The sequence below is a fragment of the Adiantum capillus-veneris genome, chromosome 16 (genome assembly GCF_014529385.1).
Source record: "Adiantum capillus-veneris isolate H3 chromosome 16, ASM1452938v2, whole genome shotgun sequence".
In the NCBI taxonomy this organism is placed as follows: Eukaryota; Viridiplantae; Streptophyta; class Polypodiopsida; order Polypodiales; family Pteridaceae; genus Adiantum; species Adiantum capillus-veneris.
In genome coordinates, this window is record NC_140946.1 from 145885061 (window position 1) to 145907294 (window position 22234).

Genomic DNA, 22234 nt, shown 5'->3' on the forward strand with positions numbered 1-22234 from the left:
CTCCCTCTGGACAGTTCCACACTAGCTATGCAATGCAGGGCAGTTAGATTTCCCGAGGGGTGTGTCCAAAAAGTGAAAGTAAATAGATAATAAGAAAGAATCAACAAAAAGAATAGATAGTATTCACACGCTGGTGACAGTTGCTTCCTTGCAGAGGATGTAGCAGCAGCATCCAGACAGTCCTTGGTTAGAGGAGTAGTTACAACAGGCTCGCCAAGAGCTTGTTAGCACAGAGGATCGGCACCATGAGTTTGCTTTCCATCGACAGGCATCTCAAAGGACGAGGATGGGTGACAGAGTGACTAGTGCTTTCTTCGAGACAGTGGGACCTCGGCATACACATGCCAAGGTCAATCATATGAGGAGGCCCGACAGCTCAGTTGCTTCTGAGCCAAAGGACATGCGTGCAGTTGCTATTGACTTTTACCGTGAGTTACTATCTGCAGAGCCTCAGTCAGAGCATCAAGATGCATGCAGGGAGCAGGTGTGGGCACAGCTGCCTTGCCTTGTGACTGAGGAGATGCGTCAGAGACTTGAGCTGCCACTTTAGCTTGAGGAGTTGCACACGGCTCTTAGTGCACTCCCCCGTGGTAGCTGTCCAAGTCAGGACGGCTTGACTCCCAGTTTTTTCTTGGAGTACTGGGACTTGCTTGGCCCAGATCTCTGTAGTGCTTTCGAGTACATCTTGCACATAGTAGAGATGCCTAACAGCATGAGTGAGGGTCTGATCTACCTCATTCCCAACGAGGGTGGCTCCTTGGATGAGATTCGACAATGGCGCCCCATTCACCATCCTCAACTCAGCCTACAAAATTCTTGCCAAGGCTCTGAGTTTGAGGATCGAGCCACTTCTAGAGAGCCTTATACATGGGACTCGGACTGGTTTTGTCAAGGAGCGTATTATCCTTGACGACATCTTTACTTTTTGGGAGGCTTCTGCCCTTGCGAGGCTCCATGGTGAGGATCTGGTGATGCTTCTTCTCGATTTTGAGAAGGCCTACAACAGAGTTGATTGGGACTTTCTGGAGGGCACTCTACGCAGGATGGGCTTTTCAGATGCTTGGATCAGAGGGGTGTCAGCTTTGTATAGACGAGCACACGGTAGGGTAATTTTTTCAGGAGGTAGAGGTGATCGTTTCATGCTCACACGTTCGGTCAGACAAGGCTGCCCTCTTGCCCCCTTCCTCTTTCTGTTCTATGTTGAGGCGATGAGCAGCTTTTTGGTGTCTCAGCAGGTTGGTTAGCGGGGCTTGGCACTTCCTATTCGGGGAGATGAGCTACTGGACGACGCTGAGTTTGTTGACGACTCAGCCTTGTACTTGAATGGCCAGGAAGCCAGCCTTCATAGGTGTGAGCAGGCTCTTGAGACCTTCTGTTGTGCATCTCGCGCACTGATCAACTCGAGAAAGACAATAGCTTTCTCAGTTGGTAGTGCTCATGTGCCCGATTGGATGCCAGGTGAGGGTTTCAGGTGGATTCTCCCAGGGACTGCAGTTCGGTACTTGGGCTATCAGGTTGGTATGGACTTGTCTCCCGAGCAGCAGATTGCTCCCCTTCTCCTGTCTAGCAGGAGGACATTGTTACATTGGAGCTCAGCACGACTTTCTTTGGCTCGCAGAGTTGTAGTGGCCAACCAAATGTTGTTGGCGACTATGTGGTACATCACTTCTTGCTGGATCTTCTCGAGTTCTTGTATCAGCCAGGTAGAGGCTGATCAGAAACTTCCTTTGGTCAGGACGTGACACTTAGATAGCCCAGGCCAAAGTGGCTTGGCAGGTCATCACTCTTCCTTGTTCACAGGGAGGGCTTGGGATCATTGACCCAGCACAGCAGAGCAGAGCACTTCTTGGGAAGTTCATAGTCAGAGGACTTCTTCCAGGTGAGGAGCCCTCGAAGGAGTTCTCTCTACACGGGCTTCGTGCTAGGGTGCCTCAGGCGGGAGGCCCCTGGCCACCTTCGACCAAATGGATCTTCGCAGAGATGCGTAGAGTTGGTTTGAGCAGGAGACTGGAGGACCGCTTCGCTGTGAGTTTGCTTCGATCTTGGGAGCATTTGCGGCGAGCCCTGGAGCAGCCGCAGCTTACTTGCCGGAGGAGCGCCTACGACAGCCCCTTGTTTGGAACCCATGGTTAGCACTCAGAGAGGCCACTTGGTTGGTAGTCGGCCTCATGTTTCCTGGGGTCCCATGGCAGCGGGTCCAGCGCGCTCTTTAGGTGACTGGTTAGAGTTTTCAGGCTTGTCAGAGGAGTTGCGGGGTTTCCACGTAAAGGGCATGAGAGGGGTGCAGATCATGTGCCACGACATCTCAGAGGCAGTTCGAGTTGAGTGGCTCACACCTCTCGAGCCAGTAGCACCCAGGTGGATGGGAGCCTTCATACGACTGGAGGTTCTCATCTCAGTTCGGGCCTACTCAGAGACTGTTCCCTCTCTTTTTTTCGAGTTACAGGGTGTGGGACGCTTACACGGAGTTGCAATAGAGGCCCCGCAGCTGGCAAAGTGTTGTTTTCAAAGGATCCGAGTGGTGGGCCTCTATGGGAGGACTAGTGTCATCGATCCTGACCCAACAGCTCTTGAGACTGGACACTGGGGACTGTGGACTTGGGAGTGCCGTCCACTGGCACGAGAACAGCGAGATCCTGGAGAGTGGCTTTGGAGGGACCCTTTCTCTTCTGCAGACCACCCAGGTGTCGCTTTCTTCAGTACACTGTTCGACTGGGACGTCACATACAGGCAGCACAGAGAGGCTCGACCCGCTACAGCACCTCATTGGCAGGAGGAGGGTCTCACAGCTGAGTTCTTCGCAGCCTTTTGGGAGAGGTTGTGGGACTCCAGACAGCCGAGGCGAGTCACCTTGTTTCAGTGGCTGGTCGCACACAGAGCTACAGCGGTTGGGAGTTGGCTAGTGCATAGTGGTCTCTCGGCCGCATGTGCAACTTGTGACCATCTTGTGGAGAGTCAACGTCACTGTCTTTGGGACTGTCCTTTGGCACAGCAGGAGTGGCTTCGTGTTCTTCGGCTGATGCCTGCTCCTTCCACGGCTCGACAGTACACTTGGGGAGCAGCTGCTTGGTCCACCCTCACAGGCCCGGCACTTCAGTTTGAGCTATCTACCACCAGCACGATGATAGTGATGCAGGGCGGGCGACCTATACTCCAGCCTGCCACAGAGCTTACTTGATGTTGCTAAATTGGCTTTATCTAACAGAAAATAATTCTAAATGAATTATTGGATTTATAAGTGAGAGGGTTTTCTCGCTTGGAACATCAAGGAAAAATAATTCTAAATGAATTATTGGAATTTCAAGTGAGAGGGTTTTTCTCACTAGAGACATCCGAGTACGGAGTATTCCTAGTGCGTCATTCAAAGTAATGACAGGAGCACTGTGAAAGGGAATATCTGTAGGCCACAAAGAACGGGTGCTTCTGATGTGTCACATCGGATGGGTGACAGGGAGCATCGGAAAGAAGTATCCGACCATCCGGGAACGGACATCTCTGATGCGTCATAGGATGGGTGACATAGAGCATCGCGAAGGAGATTGTACCGTAAGTTCGGTAGGAAGGACTAGGTGATGGGTATTCCTGATGCGTCACAAGGTGGGTGACGGGTGATCAGAAAGGGGATATCCATAGTCGAGAGGAAATTCCGAACTGTGTTAGAATTGTGCACAAGGAAAAACCAAGCACTTGAATGAAGATGGGTTCAGAGGAAACTTTGAGGAAAAACAGATGCTTTTTGAGAAAGCGGGATTGCTTTTCGGGAAAGCATCTGCTTTCCCGCGAGGAAGTCTATGTCTGCATTGCAACTGTGCATGTGATTGCATCCTGGGACGCCTAGGAAGTGCTGTGAGAGCATTGTTTTTAACTTATAAGGTTTTATTGAGTTCTTCGGCAGGTTCAGACTATTTTTAAAATACGCCGGCCGCCCACTTAATAAGTGGGCAGCCATCTGATAAATAAGGCAACAGATCAGCCAGCGTTTTCTCTCTCTTTTTCTGGCAGAACAGAAAAAAAAAAAAAAATTTAAAAAGGCCGCAATCTCTACGTGAGTAGCTATTCGTGCCCGTGGCTAGGAGCTATAAAAGCATCACATGCCCTCACTCAGAGGGGGCGACCCATCTTTGCAAGGAGGAGATGCTGCTGCAGATTTCAGCCGTAAAGAAGACGTTGCCGGTGATGCCCATGGCTGCCCCTAGTGTACCAAATGTCGCCAAGACCCAGTGCGCGAGTTCCGTCGCGAAGTAGTGCCTACAAAGCGTGTTTCCATCGCGACAAGTTGCTGTTTTTCTCTGTTTTCAGCCCATAAACGCCGTAGACAGGGCTGATTTACGAGAAGGAACCCGAGAACACACCTCTTTTGTGTGTAGGATTGGAAGAGAGGATTTTCTATGGAGAGATCTCTTCCGGGAAATTGCTTTTTGAGAACGGAGTTGCGTTTCGAGCGTCGAGACTTTGAAGGTAACGATTTTCATGTTATGAACTCTGAGTATTTGTTTGCAGGTGTACTTCCTCTTAGTGAGGGAGTAGGAGCAGAGGAAGGTATGAGCCTCTGCAGGAGAAAAGCGCTCTGAGGAACTAGAGCCAGATCAGCCCAAGGGTTTCGTACCCGAGTTTGGGAAGTAGATACACGGATCGGAGAGAGGTAGTCTCTCAAGTTGTGATCCGGAAGTTGGGATTCGCAAGTAAGGACTTCGTGTCCGGGAAAGCAGAGTTGTTTTGCGGGAAGAGGACTCTGGAAAGAGAGTTGGAAAAGAGTTGCAGGGATGCCATGCCCTGAGTCTGGAAGGTGAGATCCAGAGGCGAGAACCTTGATTCTCGAGGAATTGGAATAAGGAACGGAAGTTCCTTGGAATAGGGTTTTGCCCTAGGAATCGGAAGCTGAGGCTTTCGGGAACCATCAAGTCTTATTCTAGAATGAACGTGGTAATACGTTCGGTTCAAGTGCTTGTATAGACTTCTCCTCAGTAATAAAGATACTATTACGGGGGGGGGGGGGGGACCAACCCATCTTCTGGTCCCCAGTACTGTGTCGATCTTCTCACTCTCTACCTCTCGCTCTCTATTTATTTCTCTCTATATCCTCTGGCTTCAGTAATAAGTGATAAATCCTATTTATCCAAATGTATTTTATATTGTTATGCGCTCCCGTTTGTGACACTCCACATGAGTGGTGCAGTGAGAGAGAGGAGTGTTGGGACCTCATCAGTGGCCCGACACTCTGGTTCATCTGGCGGGCCCGTTGCTTCCGTATATGTGAGGCTCGCCCTGTGCCACCAGCAGAGACTGTTCGCGATCTTTGGCTAGAGCTGATCCACACCCTCAGAGGAAAGCACGATAGACTCCAGGGCAGCTCCAACCGCATGCGGGAGCGCAGAGAGGCATTCCTTCGACTCTGGCGTCCAGGGCTTCTTTACACCATGGTCCAGGGTGTACTCAGATGGCACTACCGTCCACCTGTGTGGCTTTGCCCACCTCCCATCTCTTGATTTAGCCTCTTTGTACATTTGGTGTGTTTTCATTGGGAGAGTCTCCCCATCATGGTTGTTTTAGCCCTCTCTCGCAGGGTGGTTGTAGCCCTATGGGCAATTTCATTAACTAATAGAAGGATCTTTTTCTCGGAAAAAAAAATCCCCATGGAGTGACAAAAGCTGTCTTTATCTGGTCGTCAGGATGTATTCCTAACTGATTGTAGCCGTTGAACCCGTCCATTAAATTGTACACTACATGCCTAGCGACATCTTTGATTTTTTTTTAAGTGAAAGGGGTCCGGGGATTGTCACCTTATTGAGAGTCAATAGTCGATGCAAACTCGAATTTTGTTGAACTACTTCTTGAACCATAGGGGACAACCATTCTGAGTGCTCCACTGGCACAATAATACCTGCTTCTTGCATTTTTTCCATCTCGACTTTGACTGCTTCTGCATACTTGGGGTTGAGCTTGTAAGCCTATCTTCTGACCGGCTTAGCCCCCTCAACCAGAGGGATTGTGTGGACTCCTAACTCTGCTAGGATCCCTTCCAAATCGCGGTAAGACCAGGCAAACACATCCTTGAAAGAGTGCACAAAAGAGATTACCTGGTCAAGTAGCGCGAGGTGATCCCATAACCAAACGGCTAATAGGATGGGATGATGGTTGTCAGGGTCGCCTAGGTTGACTTCTCTGACGGGGTAGGCGGTGTAGTTGGGGAGGATGCATCAGGAAGAGAAGACCTTGCCGCCTCTATGAGCTACCGAACATCATGAGCTCGCGTCTAATCGATATTGAAATCGGCATACACTTCTTGTAACCATCCCGGTGGAAGCTCGTCAAAGGGAAGTTCATCTGATACATAGGATAGCTTGGACTAGGGCAGGGTATCAGACACACGTAAGGCTGAGGGTGTGGCGTGGGTGAACTCTTGTAAAGGAGATTTCTTACCCCTTCGATGATCTTTGATAGGCTCACCAAGTCCAAACGCTTCTACTGAGGGCCCAGTTGAGCTATCGACCTCTGGGAGCAATGAGTCGGTGCGTTGGGCTCAACCACTGTAGCAACACTGGAAGATGGTGTATCCTCTGGCAAGGCTTTATTGGAGACCACATAGCAAGGCATAGAGTGGGTAGCCTCCAACCACTCCAGCAGGTCTTTTTCTGATCCATCCAGTGGAGTAGGCTGGCTCACTTGGGGAGTTGACTACATTGATAGAGAACTATGATTCACCACCAGATCCATTCCCCCTTCAAGGCGAATAGGTCAGTGGATAGCCCGGCCTACATATCCACATTGAAGCAGTTCACCAATCATGTAATGCCTATGTGTGTCGGAGCCATGGTCTTCCAATGAGTAATGGAAATCCGCTCTCTATCTGAGGGGGGCGAACTACAAGAAAATCTGGGTTGAATGTGAAGTCATGTACCTGCAGAAGAACCTTGTCTACTATTCCCACAGGGTAGACACTTCTCTAGTCTGCCAAAGTCACTGTAAAGGCTAGGGGCAAGGTAGACTGGAGACCCAATGCCAACATAGTAAATTCCGGCATCAAGTTGGTACCCGACCCACCATCCACTATGACAACCGGAGAAGTCGTCCCCTAGAATAGACGCTTGAGACGAGGACTCCTATAATTAGTGAGAAAAGCAACGGGAAATGAAATAATGTAGGCCTCTAAGGGCTGCACTGGTAGGTGTCCGCCACTAGACCCTGCACCAAGATACAGAGATTGAATGATGGGAAGGGGGTGACTTCGAAAATTTGCATCAAGTCAAAGCATATCGTACAATGACACTTGCTGAAAGGTGTTTTTCAAGATAGTCTCTGTTGTAGGCTTCTCCCTTTTGATCAGTGCTTCCTTGGGTATCTTGAGCTTCTGCAAGTCCTCTACTACTTCCATGAAGGCACCATTAATATCTGAGAGAAGAGAGGTAAGTTGGCTCTTGGCACTACCTGCTGGTTTCTCAACTACTATGGGATGTTGACTCGTTTGTGTGACTGGAGATGAAAAGGTTGGACCGTCAAGGAGGCTGAGACCAAGAGCAGCTCTTTGTGCTCGTGTGAGCACACTAGCAGGCTCTTCCACCTCTTTCAACCCATTTTGAGCGGCAACTACAGGAGTGGGAGGCGGGGCCTGTGGAATGGTGCTTACTATGATTAGGTTGACCTTTGGGAATGTAAACTCTTGCTGGTTCTCGCTTGTGCTTGCAGATGTGGATCCGCGTTGTTTTGGGTAGTCCATACTATAATGATCCTTACCTTCAGGGCAGTGTCGGCAAGGAGGGGACCCTTCTAGCAATGGATATTTACTCTGATAATGTCCATACTCCCCGCACATGTAGCACAAAATTGGCCTATTGGAGGGGCGAGGTGGTCTCGGCCCTTGCTACATGGGGACGGATGCTGATGTGTAGAAGCTTTGGGGAACTCAAGGAGCTTTAGCATGATAAAAGCTAGGAGACGCAAAGTTGTTGTGCCTACCTTGCATAGGAGGTGTTGTCAACAGAGGTGGCATAGGGTTTTGATGGCCATAGGGTGAAACCATGTTGGATGCAGGTGTCAACCCTTGTTGAAGGTTGGGGGCGAGGCTTTGTTGTAGCTGCCGCATTCCCTTCAGATAATAGTACTCTTTGTCATCATGGCCAGGTTTCTCACAGAAATGGCAGTAACCTCGAAGTGGGCAATCCTGAGGAGGATGCCCTTGAGAGCGACAAGAACACCACACCATCGGCGTCTTACTGTCTTGTTGTGCCCAGAGCTCTTCTAGCTCCCGCTTGATTTGTTCGAAAGCCTCTTGCTGTGGAGATTTTTCTGGTCTAAGAGAGAAGGACCTCTCCTCTTGAAGTGCTCTTTGTAACTGCATTGCTTCTTACTCCCTGCGTAAAGAAAGTAAGGGGTCAGAGGGATTTTCCATGAGTGTTGAGGCAGTCTCCACCTGAAGGGGGTCCTTGAATAGCCTTCTTGCTCCTATCCTAGTAGCGGCCGCTATAAACTCCTCCAGAGATGCTTCTGGTCCAAGACTTTCGCGTAGTTTCTGTTGAGACGTCTTTGGAGGAGCTTTCTCTACCCACTTCTTGACCATAAATTCCCCTGGTTGCTGAGGAAGCTTGGCAACCAGAGACTTGGTTTTAGTCATGAGTTCTGCAAAAGTCTCCTCTGGCTTGAGCACCATGTTGGCCAACTCATCCGAAACCTTTTCCTGGAAGTCACCTGGCCTGAATATTGCACAGGACTGTTGTCTTAGAGCTGCCTAAGATGAAAAGTGATTCTCTGCAAACTGACTGTACCACTTGTCTGCTAAACCATCCAAGGTTGATGGAAACAGCACCAAATAAGCATCTTCTCTATTAAGACCACGACCTCTACCGAGAGATACAAACCTTCTTGCATGGTCGTCTGCATCTTTTGAGGAGAGTCCCTTGAAAGTAGGAAACTTGATGTTTACCTTGGCCAAAACATTGGTCAACTCCTCCATGACCTCTTGCTCAAGAGCCTGTTGCTCAATAGCTTGCTGTAACAAAATGGGAGAGGGCTTTACTCGGGAAGGTGGCCTGGAAGATGATAACCAGACGCCGGAATGGATGATGCCGTATGTGGAGGTATGGGTGATGGGGTTGGTGGACTTCTACTAGGTACCAAGGGTTGATGCCTTCTATGGTAGTACTTCAGAGGACTCAGTAGTGCGCTCTGACGCTCTAATGACCGCCTTGTATGTGTCATGCAATAACCACAAACCCAACCAAGCTTTGGGCAAGAAGACCTTTAACTGGTTGAACACCGGTCTAGACTCTACTAGACCAAGGCGAGTGACTAGACCACCTGGCTGGACCAAGGACGAGGAAGGACTAGACCACGGACAAGGAACACCTAGACCGGGACGAGAGCTCGTTGGACCAGGGCGAGAGAGGATCACACCAGCTGAGCGAGAGACTAGGTCGCTAGACTAAGCTGTCTAGGGTGAAACTGGACCAGACCAGCAGGCTGCACTGTGCAAGGCAAAGTAGGCGAGGCTAGATAAAAACCTATATATATACCTTTATAAGTTCAGAATAGTCTGAACTCACGAATTATAAGACGGAATAAAGCACTCATAAAACTATAAAAGCAAGAGACACACGAAAAGAAAAGAAAAACAAAAACAAACAAACAAACAAACTAAATCACTTTGTTCACTACAAAACAAAACATTATTAACTTAAAAATGTTTTTAGAAAAGGCATGTGTAAAATAAGTTGACGCAACTTACTTGGCTTAAAACAAGTACTCAACTTTAAGTAAAAAAAGGATAAGACATCTTAAAAACTTAATCCTAGAAATCAAACTTCACACAACTTATAACGGAACACATTCTTAAGTCCTCACGTAAGCTAAATATGAAATCGAAAAATGAATACTACTACAAACCTACGAAGAGCAAAGAACCAAACTTGATAATATGTGATCTCAACTTCACTGCTTGTCCAAACAGGAAGAATAAGATTATCACCTTTATCATGCATAGCTTGGACAATAGCTATGACATCCCTACTAGTTCATCGATTTGTACCTCAACAGAGAGTGAGACTTCAATTGAGGTCCCACCGGGCATGCCAAAAATGAGAGCACCTGTAGCGTGGATAGTTTGTCGTGCTCTCTACAAGGGTGCTCCTCAATACAATGTGCGTGACATCTCACTCAAACACAATGAAAACACACAGGAAACAATAGATAACAGCAAATCAACAAGGAGACACAGCAGCAGACCCTAAATATATCGACTCGACTATCTGAAAGGAGCCAGTACAGACTCTGGCGTGGCAACACACTCAACTCCAGCCCAGAACTCACGAGTACAATGGGAGTGTCGAGCCTCAGATGTGCAGGGATGGTGCAGGCTGCTGTGTGCATAGACTCGCTACTTTAGAGGACGAGGTTGGACCATATATGAAGAAGATGATAATGATGACCCAACAGCTACTACTCATATGTACAACCATAAAGAGCCACCAACAGCTCATAAATGTCAACCATCTAAGTCTATCTCCAAACTGAGTGGTGGTGGTGACCTGTCCACGATGCCCACTAGACCATGGCTCGTATCCCTGCCACGTGTCACTGCCCAGCCCAGAGAGTCCGTCCAGTGTGAACCAGACCAGACCAACTATACTAATTGTGTGTCCTGTGAAAGTGACATTGTAGCTTGGTACATCAGGGCATTTGTTGCAGTACTCGAACCTAAATGCTCTCATCAGTAGGCCTACTACTAGACCCGACCTTGTCGTCGTGCGACACTCTAGCTCTTTTAGGAATACTATCCTCATCATCACATTGAGGATCGACTCGGGTCTTTTTTGGTACCATGGTTTCTTATCCTTATAAAAAATGACGTCTATTTATTAGATAAATCATTCCAAAACTTGACTTAACCTTCGTAATCAATACAACTCCTCTTTTTAACCCAACTAAGGTTAAATTTATAGTCCTAGATCATAATTCCTTGACCTAGTGATTTCTTATTTGCTTATATGGGTAAGATAACTTTATTAAAGTTTCTTTAAGAGTTTTCTAAGCTTTCTTGATTTTCTTATAAATTTCTACATCTTTTTCCTAATTTTCTCATCTTTATTAAGCTTGAAATCTCGATATTTAAGGCTTAATATTTATTATATTCATTATCTCTTAAAATTTAATTTCCTCAACTTCATGTCAATGGTTTATACTTCTACTAATTTTCTTGGAGACTTTTAACAGTAGTTTCTATTTATCCTAATTAATGTTTAGCTTAAAATAGGATTTCTGATCTATTATAATTACTTCAACTAATTAACTAATTATACTATAATTATCACAGCTAGCTAATGATATTCCCTAACTCTGGTAAATAGCTTGTAATTATTCATGTTAGTTATCTAATTTTTTCTTTACGTTTATAGTTTAAATCAACCTATTTTGATTTAATTAAATAGCTAGATTAGATAAATAGGTTAACTTATGATATTTACTAACTCTAATAATTATCTTATAATTATCTAGCTTGATTAGCTAGTTTCTCTCTTTTATTTTTAGTTAAACTCAGTTTGTTTTGGCTTAATTAAATAGCTAGATTAATTTTTTGATCATAAGCTAATTATCATGGCTTACTTATTATGTTTACTAACTCTCATAAAATATCTTATAATTATCTTACTTGATTAGCTAATTTCTCTCTTTAAATGTTAGCTAAAATCAGTGTGTTGCCTTCATTCAATAGTTCAATGAACTTTCGAATTATAAGCTAATTATTACGGTTTAGTTATGATGTTTACTAACTCTCATAAATATCTTATAATTATCTAACTTGATCAGCTAATTTCTCTCTTATATTTTCAGCTAAATCAGTCTGTTTTGGCTTAGTTAAATAGCTAGATTAACTTTCTGATCGTAACCTAATTATCACTGCTTACTTATGATGTTTAGTAACACTCATAAATATCTTATAATTATCTAGCGTGATTAACTAATTTCCCCCTTTTATTTTCAACTAAAATAAGTCTATTTTGACTTAATGAAATAGCTATATTAACTTTCTAATCATAAGCTAATTACCACGGCTTACTTATGGTGTTTACTAACTCTGGAAAATATCTTACAATTATCTAACTTCATTAGCGAATTTTCTCCTTTTATTTTCAGCTGAAATTAATCGGTTGTTCTGGCTTAAATAAATAGCTGGATTAACTTTTTGTTAATGAGATAATTACCCCGTGTTCTTAATAATGTTCTCTAACTTTGATAATTCTCTTGTGATTTGATAAGTTGTTTTACTAAATTTGCCATTAATTATAGAGCTACAAATAGATAATTCTTATCTAAATAATTACAGAAATTAATCAAAAAATTATGATATAATTTTTCTAGCTTATTACAGTATCATGAAGCTCTAAGTTAACTAACTAAGCTTTTTTAATATAATTCCCATTAATTAAGACCAAAATTAATCAATTTAAGCCCTAATTAAGTAGATTATTAATCTTCATTAAGATTAAGTAATCAACACATAAATAATGTATGATAGAGTCTTTAATAGTCTTTAATAATCTGATATTATTTAATTAATAGATTAATTAAGAAAATTAGATCTAAATTGCTAATTAATAGGGATTAACATAATTTACCTCGCTTAATCACTTGGATTTTGCTCTCCAAGTAATTTTCGTGAAGTATTCTCTCGCACGAGAGATTTCTTGCGAGGACTCCGAGTCTGAGAGAAAATAGCGAGCCTAGGGGCACACAGAGGCTCTCTCTAGCTAATTTTGGTAGTTCCTTGCAGCTCAAGCAGCCCCGATCCTCAAGAAGGCGCCACTTGCTACTAAAACTATCCCTGGCACGTCAGATATACTCTCCTAGGACCTGCCTACTCTGAAAATCAAGCCTGCTAATTTTTTGTGCTATTTTCCGCTATTTCAATAAATATCTGAGAAAATATCCTAAGGGTTATAATGAAAGTCCTAGCTTTAATGATTACAAAAACCATCCAATTATCTTTATAAGATAAAGTGACACTGAATCTTCCACAAGGGATAGCGGTGTGAGTTTTTACCCGAATTTAGTTCCGATAATTCCTAGCTATAGGTTTGTTGTGCTTAAGGTTTTACAAATACCAATTTTAACTGCTTTGGAGATAATATTTTACCTGTTTGTACGTCCAATGCTTTCTTCTACAGCTTTGAGTTCATTTCACTACAGCTAGAGAGGTGGAAACCTTATGAAAACTTGCAACTACAGCCATGGACAGGTTTGGACAGCTTGGTGAGTGTTAGGTGCAAGCATTCGGATCGTTTCTTTGCCAGGGGGGCCTCGGAAAGCACCAGCGTTTTTAGATTCCGACTGAAATCAACAAATTCAGATTCAGTCCCAGATCAGCCTAGCATTTTTCAGTTTTCAGCCCATCGTTAACATCAGCAATAGCATATCAGCCTATAGCCTCATTGAAATTGCAGATCCCAGCTAGAATCCCTAGCGTTTTGCATTTCAGCCCTTAGCCTAGCGAATTCAAGTAGTTATTGCAAGATCCCATCAGCATCTCAGCATTTAGGAGACTGGAATGAATTCTAGAATGGTACCTTACGAGCAATGATAGAATGATGCATCCAAAGGCTACAGACTTAACCACAGCAGACCTCATGTCACTTGGGCTTCAAATGGAAATGATGCTAGGCATCAAGCCTACATACCAATGTATGACTGAGAACAAGAGGTGCCTATACAAATGCAAAGTGCTAGAGGATTTCTGGATCTCAAGGTCAAGGACTTCATAGAACGCAATGAGACCAGCATTTGTGCAATCTAAAGCAACCTTGGGTACACTCAGCACTCATCCTGAGCATTCATTATCAACCACTTCTCTTGCACATTACATTGGGTATGGGTCCGATAGACTCTCTAGACACGCCTTTCTTGGGGTTGCACGGATGTGGATTACACCTTATCCAAGCCTGTCTCAAAGATTCCGAGATTGGTTGCAATGGTAGCATCGGCCTTCTCTCACTAACAACATAAGGAAAGTCTCATAGAATGTGCAGGGGTTATGAGGAGCTCAGTTTCTACGCTAGAGAGGTCGACTCAGACAGGAGCTCCATAGATGCCTGGTGGATGGAGTGATTGATATGCTTATGCTCCAAAAGCATCACTTGTGTGAGAGCCGCATCAAGCACTGTGGAATTATCTTGCGTGGTCGTTATGAGACCTTTTGGTCATCTGCTTCTGGGCCTCGTGGCATTGAGGGAGGCGTATGCATCACTATTAACGATTCATGGTGGCAGCCCATTGTGGGCAAAGGCATCAGTGTGCCAAGAAGCGCCCAATGAATCACTATGCGCATACACGACTGCCTTGTCGGTTTTCTGAACATTTATGCGCCAGACCATGCGAGTGTACGGGCTGAGTTTTGGTCAAGTTTGAGGAGCAGTGGTGCATTCGGGGGGATTTCAACATGCTTGAGGACCCCTCACATAGGATTGAAGGTTATCGTCCTACTCTGAATGGGATTGAGGTGGCTGCTTGGGAACGGCTATGTATGACCTTGCGGATCTCGGATGTATGGCAGCATGCTAGCTTCGCACTGCCCTTAAAGTGCCTCGTACACCCACACAGTAGGAGTGAATCTATCCAGGATAGATTGCTCCTATGCTAGTGAGAACTTTTGTGACTTGAGTGGTTTAGTTTGCATTTTTGTCACGTGACACATCCCAACCCTATGTGTCCGTGGACAAGCTATACCATAGCAAGGTTTCCGCCAAGTCCAGTCAAGTTAGATTAGAAGTGATCTGGCACTTTTGTGAGTCTATTCGTAGACCATGCATACCCAGTCACTCAGTATAGATGCATATCCTCTGGTTGCACACTGCCTAAGCATAAGCATTTCCATCAGATTCCATCAGAGTCAGTTTGGGGATTTTTCAGATGACTTTATCCCATTTTTCCCTATTTTTGACATTTTTCACTTATTTATTAAGTGACTTTTGTTGGGTACTCAGTAGCGCAAATTGGGTAAGTTAATATATAAGCAAACCCAAGTTAGCACAAATTGGAAGATGAGAAAAGACACAGCAAGCTTCCCCAAGCAACAGGTATCCCACCCTCTCTCAGCAAGACCCTCTCCAACCTCTTGGCGAGGCCACACCAAAGCCAGCGTTTTCACCATAGCCTGTCCCTCCCTTCCTTCCTGGGCGTTTTCCAGAATCTGCTATCGCCATCCCAAGTCCATCTTGCCCTGGCGTTTTACCTTCACTGGCAGCAGCACCCTCAAGAAACTACTAACGCTAGCATTTGCTTGCAGATCTGCAGCGATTTCAGCATTTACTAACGCCAGGAAACCCTCAGTAGGATCAGCGTTTTCATCATCAGTTGCAGCAGACTAACCGCAGCCGGTAAGGGTTAATTAACACTTGCAAAAACAGTCATTTTCAGCAAGAAGGTCTCTGCTGTCCCAGCGTCTTTCAGCAAAGAACTTATCTCCAAAAATGCAGCCAAAGAGCAGGTTTCAGCAGCGTTTTTGGATCCTCATATCAGCTCGACAAAGACAGTAAATCTCAGCCATGAAACCAGCCCGAAACAGTCATTTTCAGCCACCAAGAAGATCACAGATTTCAGCCTAAGTCGCCATCGTCATCATCGTCATCGGCATAGTCCCATTGCATCAGTCCATTGCATTCGCATTGTACGCCTTTGTGCAATCAAAGTAGACCACTCTCGCCGACGAGAGTGAGGCCTTCGGAGGAGGGTTTTACAACCTCTCGGTGTCGTATCTCTTCTCTCTCTTTCTCTCAGTGTCATTCACTTGCACGCACAATATCCACTCACTTTGTTCGTGATCGTAGCACCCTCCACAAGACGGAAAGCTCTCTCTTTCCCTAAGAACTATAAGGAACCTTGAGCAATAAAGATCACTAATCTTGAGAAAAACAACATTCATTCCGTTGCACCATACAATTTTGGCAATGACTACCTTCTCTAATAAGGCGCCAGTGATCCTAGCAAAGGAGTGGTAGTGTTATGTTACCCATCTCTGAGAGGATTTTGCTAGATACAGAGTTCATTGAGCACGTGGTTACGCCCTAGACCGTGAGTCTCAATACACAAGGAGATGATGTTGGTAGAGTGGCCAATGGCCTCAGGAAGCTTAGTCCTTTCTTCCTCCCGGAGTCGATAGCACGATTGGCTACGGCCCAAGAGAAGAAGAAGCGACTACGCCCTAGACCGAGAGTCTCAATACACACGGAGATGACATTGGTAGACTGGCCAATGGCCCCAGGAAGCTTAGTCACCAAAAGAAGAAGAAGCGACTATGCCAGGGCATTGCCTCCTTGCAGAGGATGCGAGAGCGACACCTAGGTAGTCCCTCGATAGAGGACCAGATGCAGCAAGATCGACAGCACCTGATCACCATTGAAGATCGGTGCCATGCGTTAGCCTACCAACAACAGGAATCTCAATGGACCCAAGTGGGCGACAAAGTTACTGGAGAGTTTTTTGAGATGGTGGGTGCTCACCATGCAGAGACCACTGTTTGCTAGTTGAGGAGACAGGATGGGAGGGTTGCCACAAAAGCCTTAGGACACACGAACAGTAGTTACTGACTTTTATCGAGAGCCGCTCTCAGCTGAGCTATAGTCCGAGCGCAGGGATGCATGCAGAGAGCATGTGTGGGCGCAGATGCCTTGCCTTGTCACTGAGGACATCTGACAGATGCTTGGGAGCCCTCTCTTGCCAGAGGAGCTTCACGAGGCTCTCAGAGCACTCCCTCGTGATAGTTGCCCAGAAGAGGATGGTTTGACTCCTAGTGGAGTATTGAACCTATGCCATGCTTCGTCAATGACGAGATCTAAAAGAAGCTTGAGAGCACTCTCCTGCCAAAGGAGCTTCAGGAGGCTCTCAGAGCTCTCCCTTGTGGTAGTTTCCGAGAAAAGGATGGTCCGACTCCCAACTTTTTCTTTGAGGTGCTTGGACAAGACCTATGTAGTGCATACCAGCACATTTTCCACACCACGAAGATGCATGTAGCATGAGCGAGCGTTTGATCTACCTCATCCCCAAGGAGGTAGTGGTGACCCATCACCATTCTCAAATCAGCCTACAAAATTCTTGCAAAGGCTCTGAGTTTAAAAATTCAGCCACTACTTGAGAGCATCATACATGAGACTCAGACGGGATTTGTCAAGGAGCGTAGCATCCTTTACAACATCTACACCTTTTAGGAGACGACTGCCCTTGCCCCCCTCCGAGGAGAGGATCTTGTGGTCTTCTCGACATTGAGAAAGCCTACCACAGAGTTGCCATGGACTTCTTAGAGGGCACTTTATGTGTGCAAGATGGGTTTTTCAGATGCATGGATCAAAGGGGTTTTCTTCAGGTATGCTCATAGTCAGATGTTGCTAGCAGGAGGTCAAGGGAAACGTTTCATGCCTACACGCTCAATACGGCATGGCTGTTCTCTTGCCCCCATCTTGTTTCTTTTCTACGCAGAGGCGATGAGCAGATTTTTGGCCTCACAGGAAGTTGGTTCGTGTGGCCTACATTTACCTATTCCGGGAAAGGAGCTTCTGGCCGTTGAGTTTTTTGACGACTCAGACATGTTTTTGGAGGGCTATAAGGCCGATTTGAACAAGTGGGAGCAAGCTCTGGAGGTGTTTTATTGTGCATCGACAGCATTGATCAACCGGTAAAAGGGAGTTTCTTTTTGCGTTGGTCTGACTAGATGCCCAGAGAGGGCTTTCGTTGGATCCCTCCAAGGACACCCGTTCTGGGCTGCAAGGTTGGCTTGGACTTGTCGCCAAAGTAGCACTCTTCCCCTCCTAGCCATCATGAGGCCTGCAAGATATATAGTTGGCCATGCACCTTGTCGCAGATCGCGAGCCAATGTCTTACAAAAGCCCATCTCAAGGATCGCTTTATGCCCCCACAGTACCTCGATCCTTTGAAAGAGGATTGGCAAGCTCTCAAGCAAAAGGAATAGGAGGTTGGTTAAGCCTTGAAGAAAGAACCGTGTATGGTAAGAAGGGACATGTTTTAAGTGTCAACTAAAGGTCGCATGAAACGAGATTGTCCTGAGGATTCACCTATGAAAGAACCCACAAACCCCACATCTTTTGTTAGTGTCATAATTGAGTGAATTAGTGTACCCCAAGTTTCTAATGATCTAGATGAGTCTCTCATTAAGTGCTATGGTCATGTGAATAATCAACGCATTGTGATCTTGTTTGATTCTGGCAGTATGCATGATGTGATTAGTGTTTCTCTTGTAAAGAGCAAGCACCTCTAGAGGCTAATCCAGTAGATCCCATTCCGGTTTTTGGGTTTGCTCTTGGCATGTACTCTTAAATCACGCATGGATGCCCTTTTGTGCCAATTTGTGTTCGGCTGGCATGTTTTAGTGGCAGAGCTGTTGTTGCTTCTCCTTTTTCTATTTTTGGCATTTAGTGATTTCGTGAGATTGATCCACAAGTTAGTTGGAAAGAGAATACGCTCACTATCTCTCGTGAGAGTGCCTCTCCCGTGATTATTTGCGGTGAGCAGAGTATTCTTCTTTGTCATTAATCTCTCTCTCTCTCATGTTTTGGAATGATATACAGCACACAACCGAATAGCATCTCTCAGTACACAGTTAAAGAGCTCAGAAAAGAACCACTCATTGCATGATAAGGAACCTCTCTCAGTCATTCATTTTCTCAAGCAAAAGAAGCATTTTTTGTATGGTAGACATTTTAGTGTCAGTAATCATATTGTCAATAATTTTTGCATATTGATTCCTTGGCAGGACACAATCACAGTACAAGCATTAGCACGAGGGTCAGTTAAGCATTGGTATTCCCCTTGTGGTTTGCTAGAGTCACTTGTTTCACGTACAAAAGTCAAGTTTAGATCACATTTTTGGAAATCACTGGATGATTGAAAGTTTGGGACTCCGTCGCATTTTTCATATGCATTCCATATAGTCTTTTAGGAAGCGCAGTGCTTTTCTTGTCATTAGAAAAGTAAAAGATGTCTCTATGAAGATCTGCGAAGGGGCTAGAGTTCACGTGTGGTGATCACACAAGATAGCTCACAAACGAGCCTAGGGTTCTATTTGTAGGACTCCTTAACCACCCTAACCATACAGCCATGTTCACACTTGGCCGCACATAGCTCAAAAACCCATCGTGTTGTCAATTGCACGTTGACTCTTATCAAGTGTGTCTATACTCTCTTTATGCTCTTGGCTTTGGCATAACCTAACCCTGATCTCAATCTCTCTAACCCTAACCCTAACACCATGGTTAAGCTAAGGCTTCAAAGTTCGCCTTCCATAACCTAACGCAAATCATTGGTGATCAAGGAGTAAGCTTCCACAACCACTAACCCATCGAGTGGTATCAGAGCCGACAGTCCATACCTAGGCCTAATCAATCCGCTCTCCTAATAATCTCTCTCCCTAATCACTAGCATCTCCAAGTAAGCTTGGACATGTTCTTGGCAATACCAATGAGCCACTTTCTTGATTGGTGAGCTTTTGATTAGCAACATCCGAATAATTACATGTGTGTGCAAATTCAGTTATTGTGCTTCTTTTGTTCATTTTTCATCCCATTTTTCATCCCATTTTTGCATTAGCATTACTCTCAGGGCATTTCTCATTTACTTGTGCAACTTGTGTGTGTGCAACGTGCTCATCCACACAATTTTGTATAGCTATTGAATGCTGATTTTGCCCAAGGATTGATCTTTCAATTTTATGTGTCAAATATCAGTGTTTCGAGCTCCAAAACAAGTCCTTAAGCTCTGCATTTGCTCTTCATTAGCACTCGATTCACCCCTCCAAAGTAGTGTGTAAGTGTCTATGAAGCCCTACTAACTCAATCTAAATATCCTATTTTAGGAGGCTCTTCACAAGCAAACAGGGTTTCTTGGGTGGCTAGTGCAGTATAAATAGGTATTTATTGACTTTGTGCGGGTTCGAAACCTCGCGGCCCACTTTTGGTAAATAGTGCACCATGGGCGGACCCGTCACTCAGAATTCAATCGACACTAACACTATGGCGGACTTCGGGTTCGGAACGAACTGACGGACCGGCTTTCTTGCTCCCGGCCATGCACGTGGCTCTCAACTATCTGCCGCTCGTTGTGGGCGTCGTTCCCCCGACTCCGACCGGCCAACTGCCCCGCCCCCCAAAGGGCATTTTTCACCAATGCATCCAGCACCCATGGCGTTTTTGCCCAGCATCAGCCTACAATATCAAATCAGCCCTAACGCCAGTAGTTTTCAGCCCTCACCTCGCCATACCGTGGCAGATCTAGCCAATCAATTCAGCACATTCAGATTTCAGCCCCAATTTCAGCCCATTACCATGGCCATTGTCAGCACCCTCAACATCAGCATTAGTAGATCAGCCCATAGCCTGGTCGCCCTTGGAGGGGGCGTTTGGGACAAAGGAACCTTGAGTACACACTAAGCACTCATCCTGAGTTGTCACCATAAATCTCTTCCACTGCACATTACATTTATGTTCCCCAGCGATTGACTGGAGTCACACACATGATGTAACCTTTTGCTCTCGTAGGTCATCTTGGCCTTCTGACTCATAGGTCGGGCCTTTCTTATGGTTTCTTACTGATCATAAATTTTTGACTCATAGGCCCTTGCTATCATTTCATCTAGTTTGTTTTCTTTCATTTCTTACTCAGCCACACCTATTAATACAAACCTCCTACTATTGTAAGCCTGTTTTTGTTCAAGTGTAAGACAAAGACACAAAAGGAAAAAAGTGAGCTCAGCAAAATGAAAATAACCACAGAGGCAAAAAAAAAAACTAACAGATGAGGCTATAGTTACTTTTGACTGACAAGGAAACTTAGAGCAATTCGCTCTCCTGGTCTCAACGGAACAGTCGCTTCATTGGAGATCGGTATGCCATCAAACCTAAAAATAACATCTCCCTTCAAAAGAAGCACAAAACGTATGTCAGAGAGACCTTTCTTTGCCACTTTGCTGTTTTGTAAATACAGATTACTTTTAAGGCCTGTAAACCTCTTTTAAAACGGCATTAGAGGGGGATAATGGCTCCACTTTCTGAACAAGAATTCCCTGCATGTTCATAATAGGCCATCAATTAATACCATGAAGATTATATAAGCTTGTTGATAGCCACCTCTATCTATCTTTTTCCATATTAGTGTAACTAAGGGTACTGTAAAAGAGCTAAAGTACAATTGTTCAATGAAATGTATTCCACTCTCCTTCAATATCTCCTATAAAGTCTTCGTAGCTGCAAGAAGAGAGAGAGAGAGAAAGAAAGAAAGATTTTTTAACGTCTATGTCAGGCCGAAATCGGCCTATGAGACAAAACAGATGTACATGGTGTGTATGTCATCCGTCTATCGGAAAGACAAATGAAACAAAACTGATACAAAACTGAATTGAATGTAGGTAGTGGAGTATCTGAGGAGGGATGGAGCTCTATCTCTCTAGGGGTATATGCATGTCTATATGCTCAAGGTAGTACAATCGTGAGAATGCATCAAGCTATCTAGCTCCATCCTGTACTAATGGGGGGATGTAAGATGTGGTACATGGGCAGGGCTGGTGCCAAGGCTACCCGGATGAAAGCTGTCGGGTCGGCCCTCATCTGAGCTACTCGCTCCTCAGTGGCACGGCGCTCCCGGGCTCGGATCTCCTCGATCTGTCGGTGGTGGGAGCTCGCGCCCCTGTAGCCTGTGACTCGTGGTCGTCGTCTAGCTCGGTTCACCTCCGCCTGTGGGAGTGTCACTCCCTTCTGAGTGTCTGGTGAGGGAGGGGCGGCAATCCTCTGAAAGAAGTCTGTGAGCTGCGACTGTCTCCCCTCTGTCTGTGTAGCTGTGTGTGGCTGTAGTAGTGTGTCCCGATGGCTCTGTATCTCTAGTAAGAAACATCCGAGCTGTCTCTCATCTCGAGAGTCCATGATCTCTCGGAGAGTGGGATGTCCTCTGAATAAGGCCTCATACCTGCCTCTAATCTCAGTGTATGCTCTGCATCTACATACAAAGTGCTCCTCACTCTCTACCTCCTCTGTGCAAGCTCTGCAGACTCGCTCCTCCCTGGGAACACCAGTGTGTCTCCCGATCTCAATCTCTAACCTGTGTGAAGCCACTCTCAGCTGACCAATCGCCACCCGTGAGCTATGTGGCATATATGTGTCCATATAGCGTGGTCTCTGTATGAACCCCCCAGACAATATGGTGAGAAACTGGTCTCTGTAATCTGACATCCTCGTCCCCAAGCCAGGTGACTCCC

The 22234-nt window shown here is 45.5% G+C and overlaps 1 protein-coding gene across 1 annotated transcript in view; it reads right to left on the reverse strand.

The window, feature by feature from the left end:
• The window catches only part of LOC147440021 (protease Do-like 9), a 214468-nt gene that overhangs the window by 37494 nt on the left and 154740 nt on the right, over positions 1 to 22234 (reverse strand). Inside the window, exons 13-14 of the mRNA XM_086485715.1 lie at positions 20993 to 21049; positions 20798 to 20901 (exon numbers count right to left, since the gene is read on the reverse strand). Of these exons, the coding sequence (XP_086341841.1) occupies positions 20798 to 20901; positions 20993 to 21049 (161 nt within the window). The remainder of the gene's footprint in view (positions 1 to 20797; positions 20902 to 20992; positions 21050 to 22234) is intronic.